The 6,381-nt window shown below is 52.5% G+C and overlaps 1 protein-coding gene across 2 annotated transcripts; it reads left to right on the top strand.

The window, feature by feature from the left end:
• The first annotated feature begins 262 nt into the window (after nt 1-262).
• TMEM86B (transmembrane protein 86B) lies at nt 263-2,174 on the top strand. 2 transcript variants are annotated; one of them, XM_082862098.1, is made up of 3 exons: nt 263-364; nt 691-934; nt 1,599-2,174. In XM_082862098.1, the coding sequence occupies exons 1-3, from the start codon at nt 281-283 to the stop codon at nt 1,979-1,981; spliced, it is 711 nt and encodes a 236-aa protein (XP_082718224.1). In that variant the 5' UTR covers nt 263-280; the 3' UTR covers nt 1,982-2,174. The 2 variants fall into 2 exon arrangements, with proteins under 2 accessions (XP_082718224.1, XP_082718223.1); XM_082862097.1 differs by having other exon boundaries at nt 688-934.
• Nucleotides 2,175-6,381: the final 4,207 nt, after the last annotated feature.

Genomic DNA, 6,381 nt, shown 5'->3' with positions numbered 1-6,381 from the left:
CCATTCCCTTCTGACCTGCCAGGCACAGCACAGTGGGAGGGGCGTTGGCAGCCATGGCTCCCTAGGCAAGAGACGAAGCCAGGGGCAGGGGGCTGTGGAGGAGGAGAGACCCCTGGGTCCCAGTGGGCACCTTATCAGCAGGTGCCAGGCAGGGCCATCCCCAGGGTGGGGGCAGCACCTCCCTGGGCCCTGTTATCAGTCCCAGAGTCCACAGGACGCTCCTCGGGTTAACGTGTAACCACACGCCATCCCCTCCACCCCCAAAGCCACCGGTGCCCACATGCAGGCCACTTTGGGTGGGTCACACGTTGACATGGACACCCGGGAAGAGGGGCTGCCTGGAAAACCTCGCTTTTCAGCTCAAGTGAGAGCCACGGAGTGTGGGGTGGGAGCTGGGCCTGGGCTCCTGGGAACCCACATGACCTGGAAGAATTGGGGGGCTGGGTTCTGTGGGGTTGGATGTCCTGGTCCCTGTGCAGCTGCCCCCCTACCCTGGACAGCATGGCTGGCGTCCCTGGGTGGGGGTGGGATGGAAGCCCTGACTCCCAACTCCTGGCCATGTGGGGCCTGACCCCCAAAGGCTGGGAACTGGCTGAGACCAAAACCAGGAGGGTTCTGGAGCCTGGTCCCAGGGCCTGGGGGCTGGGCTGAGTTCCAGTGGCTCAGTGGCCCCTTTGTCCCCCGAAGCAGCCGCATGTGGGCAGGTGGCTGAGCCCGTTCTTCCTCACCTGTGCCATCTACTTTCTCCTCTGGAGCCCTGAGAACCAGCCGTCCTGGGTCGGTGCCCTGATCAAGTGCCTGCCCATCCTCTACCTGGTGGTGTTCCTGTGGACCGTGTACCCCGGCGGGAGCTACAGCTTGCTCCTGCAGGGGGCCCTTCTGTGCTCAGCTGTGGGGGACTCCTGCCTCGTCTGGCCTGAGGCCTTCCTCCATGGTGAGAGGGGCTGTGTTGTGTTGTCCCTTCTGGACCCCGGGTGGGGGGGTGTCCGGGGTGCAGGGGGCGACTCCCCAACAGAGCCCCTGCCAAGTGCTTGAGCCAGTTGGCGTGTAAAGGCACTGGGAAGTGGACGGCAGTGAGGGAGACATACCCAAACCTTGGGCCCCGAGGAGCTCTCCTTCCATGAGGGCGCGGGCAGCATTACCTGAGGCTGTGGGAGTGTCCAGAGGTCACAGTCCTGAGTACGCTGGTCGAGGACAGCCTCGCCGAGAAGGTAAAGTCTTGAAGCGGGTGCAGGGTACCCGCCCGGTGCCCTTCCAGGGAAGGCCCTTCCAGGCAGAGGGGCAGCAAGTGCAGAAGCCCTGGGGTGGGTGTGCCTGCTGGGTGAAGCCGACTAGGGGCTGAGCAAGATGGGGTGTCAGTGGGCAGTTCTGAGCAGGGTGAGGATGGGATGCAGCGCGTTTTTAGGTCATTCTGGCGCCAAGAGCAGGAGGAAAGAGGACCACCAAGGAGCCAGCGTTGTAATCCTGGCAGATGGGGTGGTGTGGCCAGGGTGGGAGCTGGTGCTTGGGGAAGGCCCTTTTTCTCAGGCTCTGAGGGCAACGAGGTGATGCTGGGAAGCAGGGGTCTCAGCAGGCGCACCCACCCCTGTCTCCTCCAGGCATGGCTGCCTTCGCCGTGGCCCACCTGCTCTACCTCTGGGCCTTCGGCCTCACTCCCCTGAAGCCTGGCCTCCTGCTGCCTATTCTCCTGGCTTCCATCCCATATTGTGGCCTCCTGCTTTGGCACCTCCCGCCTGACATGGTCCTGCCCCTGACGGCTTACTCCCTGGTCCTGGCCGTTATGCTGTGGCGTGGCTTGGCCAGGGGCGGGAGTACCTGCTGGGGCGCCCTGCTCTTCACGCTTTCAGATGCCGTGCTGGCCTGGAACCTCTTCGTCCATCCCCTGCCCCATGCCCACCTGGTGGTCATGGCCACTTATTATGCTGCCCAGGTCCTCATCGCCCTGTCGGCCTTCCAGAGCCCCAGGCTCAAGTCCAACTGACCAGGGGCTGAGGCAGGCAGATGTCCACCCCCCCTCCTCCCTCAAGGACCTGGGCCCCCAAGATCAGTGAGGCCAGAGAAACACCCTTGGGGGTGAGAGCCAGTCCCCCAGACTCCCATCTGCCGGTGCCAGTCTATCTGGAGACACAGAACTGTTTCTGGCCCTGATCTGTTTTTCTGTTGCCTAAGTAAAGTGAGTGTTGCAATGGTGACATCTCCATTATTTGGGGAGGGGTGGGAAGGGAGGGGTGATCACAATAACAGCAAGTGGTTCGTTTTCCTTTTTTTTTCCTCCCACAAAATTTACCATTTTAACCACTTTTAAGTGTATGACTTAGTGACGTTAAGTACATTCACAGTGTTGTGCATTGAACACTTGCTGTGAGATCTACCCTTGGAACACGTTTTCACATGTACAACGCAATGTTTTTAACTATACCCACAGCAGACTCCTGTGGACCAGTCCTGGTGCCCAGGACTTAGGGGATATGGAATAACCAACCGCCCCCCACCCCAGGCCCTTTGATGGTGGTGGGGATTCATTATGCTCATTGTACAGATGAGGATTTTACAGATTTGAGGCCAGGAGGAGACAGCTTGGTCAATGTATTAGTTTCCTGTGGCTGGTGTCACAAATTACCATAAACTGGGTGACTTAAAACAACAGATTTAATCTCTCACAGTTCTGGAGGCCAAAAGTCCAAAAACATGGTGTTGGTAGGGGTGCCCTCCCTCCAAAGCTCTAGGGGAGGGTCCTTCCTGCCTCTTCCAGCTCCTGGTGGCCCCGGCCACATTCACATGGTGTTCTCCCTCTGTGAGTCTGTCCTCTCCTGAGGACACCCGTTGTTGGATTTAGGGCCCACCCTAAATCCAGGATGATCTCATCGCAAGATCCCTAATTACATTTCCAAAGACCCTATTCCTAACTAACATCACATCCATAGGTGCTGGGGCTTAGGACTTGGGCATATCTCTTTGGGGGCCACAGTTCAACTGACGACAGTTACATACAGTACCAGGAGAGGAGAGGGTTGAGATGAGGAAACTCAAGAAGAGACTTGGAGGAAGGGGTAGGTAGCAACACGGTGGGAATAGAGTACTAAATAAGAAAGAACCTGGGTATGGCCCTCGTCCTGGCTGTGACCTTGATAGCCCACTGCTCCTCTCTGGGCCTCAGGTTCTACATGTGAGGACAGAAAGCAGTCAGAGCTGCTCTCCAAACCCTGCTCAATTTCTACAGACATGATGTGCTTTTAGGGACTCTTACAGCAGGGAGGAGACTTCTACATTCATGATGTGATTTTTTTTTAGGGACTCTCATAGCAGAGAGGAGACTTCTACATCCATGATGTGATTTTTAGGGATTCTTAGAGCAGAGAGGAGACTTCTGCATCCATGATGTACTTTTGGGGACTCTTATAGCAGAGAGGAAACATCTACATTCATGATGTGATTTTTAGGGACTCTTACAGCAGAGAGAGGACTTCTACAAACATGATATGCTTTTAGGGACTCTTATAGCAGAGAGGGAACTTATACACCCATGATGTGGTTTTTTAGGGACTCAGAGAGGAGACTTATCCATGATGTGTTTTTAGGGACCTCCAGAGCCCACTGTTGGTTTCTAGTCCCTGCCTCACCTTCAGGCCAGGATCCCCACTCACCATAGAGGAAGGCCTCAGGCCAGAGGAGGCAGGTGTTCTGGGTGGGGGTGCCCTGCTCTTCACAATCTCAGATGCCACGTTGGCCTGGGATGCCTTCCTTCAGCCCCACACCCACTTGGTGGTCATGACCACCTCTTACACTGCCAAGGTCCTCATCACTCTGTCAGCCGTTAAGGGTGGGAGACTCATGACAGACTAACTGGTGGGTAAATGAAGTGAGCACCCTCTCCTTTCCTAAAGGGCCCCCCAGAACAACCTTCCACCCCAGGGAAACGTGCTAAAGGGGCAATATTTCCAGCCTCCATCTGTCTAAAGCCCATATTCTGTTTTGTTAAATTGAGATATAGTTGATATAAAACATTGTGTACCTTTAAGGTATACTGGTGTTGATTTGATACATTGATACGTCACAGTATGATTATTACCCTGGTAATGTTAGCTAACATCTCTATGGCATCACATAACACCTATTTTTTTTGTGGTGGGACCAATTAAGATCTGGTCTTTCAGCAACTTTGAAATTTATGATACAGCATTGTTGTCTGTAATCACTATACTGTGACCATGTTCTGTTTGAAGGCATTTATATCCAATTCCTGAAAACGATGTTATGATCGCAGCTTTATTGAGATACTCTTCATATACCACCAACTGCCCACTCAAAGTGTGCATGTGGTTTTTAGTATTTTCACAGTTTTGCAGCTATCACCACAATCAGTCTTAGAGCATTTTCATCACCCCCAGAAGAGACCCCGTGCCTTTTACAAATCACCCATCCCCTCCAGCCCAAGGAAACCACTAGCATAATTCACTTTTTTTTTTTTTTTTGCTGCGCCGCGTGGCTTGCAGGATCCCCGACCAGGGATTGAAGCCGTGCCCTCGGCAGTGAAAGTGCAGGGTCCTAACCACTGGACTGCAAGAGAATTCCCCATAATTCATCTCTAAATGTTGGTGTTTCCAATCATTTGGGTTGTTTTCAGTGTTTTTTTTTCTTTTAATTTTTTTAAAATTGAAGTATAGTTGATTTACAATGTGTTAATTTCTGCTGTACAGCAAAGTGATTCAGTTATACATATACAAACATTTTTTAAATATTCTTTTTCATTATGGTTTATCCTAGGATACTGAATATAGTTTTCCAGGGACTTCCCTGGTGGTCCAGTGGTTAAGACTCCTCACTTACAATGCAGGGGGCGTGAGTTCCATCCCTGATTGGGGAACCAAGATCCCCCATGCCCTGTGATGTGGCCAAATAACAAAAACAAACAAAAAACCCGTCAAATATAGTTCTCTGTGCTGTACAATAGGACCTTGTTGTTTATCCATCTGTGTTTCATGATGATAAACAATTACTACTCTGCACTCAATTCCAGTGTGGGCCTTGCTCCCCTCACCAACAAGCCAATCTCCAACACCAGCTGGGCGTCCTACAAGTCAACTCAGTTCTGACGCTATCCCACAGGTTAAGGACTCAGTCCTACAAGACTGCCACCTTTTACCCCCCACCCCCACTTCAGATTCCGGTCACAAGCCCAGGTGGTTAACCTGTGCTTCTGACCAACTGGCTATAAATCGGAGGTTCCCAAGACCCCCCTCCTCGGGTTGGATTAATTTGCTAGAGCAGCTCACAGAACTCAGAAAAACGTTTTGCTTACTAGAACACTGGTTTATTACAGAATGTAACTCAGGAACAGCCAGATGGAAGCACAGGCACAGGGCAAGGTGTGGGGAGAGGGCACGGAGCTTCCATGCCCTATCCAGAAAATGTTCCTCTCCCCAATCTCCACGTGTTCACCAACCCCGCAGGCTAACTATAGATTGAGACTAGGCTGGGACCAGGTGGCCTGACCCCTACTTCAAGGTCACTCCCTCCAGTCCCATTTCCACCTGGCGCTCTGGCCACACAGAAATCCCCCCAGATTATCCCCAGCCCTCTCCTCCCTCTTAGCCCTGACATGGGCTCTCCCCTCTGCCTGTGATGACTTCCCAATGCAGTTCTTCACTTGACCAAACCCTGCTCTTGTACGAAGACTCAGCCCCAATGTCACCTCCCACTAAGGGACAGATGCTTCCTCGGTGCTCTCACCATTGTAGCCCACTTCATGTCACTCTGCGGTTACCTTCCCAGTCTGCCTCCTCACCACAGTGTAAGCTTGGCCGGAGCTGGAAGAGGCTGTTTGCCCTTGGAGTCCCCGGTGTTGGTTGAGCCTGTAGTCCTGCCTGTAGGAAGCCATAGGTGTTGGGAAAACACCTGCAGGCAGGCAGGGAATTGCTTCAAGATGGTGAATGAACACGGCTTCAGTTCTTGAACCACACAAGGAGAGGAAAGCGTGGAGCAGAGAGACTGATGTCCACTGAGCAGCAAAAACAGTGAGCAACTCCTGGGAAGATTGAAGGGGATTGTGAGCTGGTGGTGGAGGGGTGGACAGGGTTGGCAGCTGGAGCGGGCTAGAAAGAGGATAGCCACGGAGTCTGTAAAAAGAGAGTTTGGCCCCTCCTGGGGGCAGGCCCCACAGAACTGAAAACATACAATGTTTTCGTACATACAACTGAAAACATACAATTCAAGCAACATTATTTTTAACAGCCAAATAGGTGGAAACCCAAATGTCCATCAGCTGGTGAATGGAGAAACAAATTGTCATCTATCCATAGAGTGGAATATTATTCAGCCACGAAAAGGAATGGAATATGGACTTTGGATGATTATCATTGTGTTCATCAATGGTAACGTGTA

This window comes from Leucopleurus acutus, assembly GCF_964270905.1.
Source record: "Leucopleurus acutus genome assembly, chromosome: 20".
Classification (NCBI taxonomy): Eukaryota; Metazoa; Chordata; class Mammalia; order Artiodactyla; family Delphinidae; genus Leucopleurus; species Leucopleurus acutus.
This window is presented reverse-complemented; position numbering and strand designations above follow the sequence as displayed.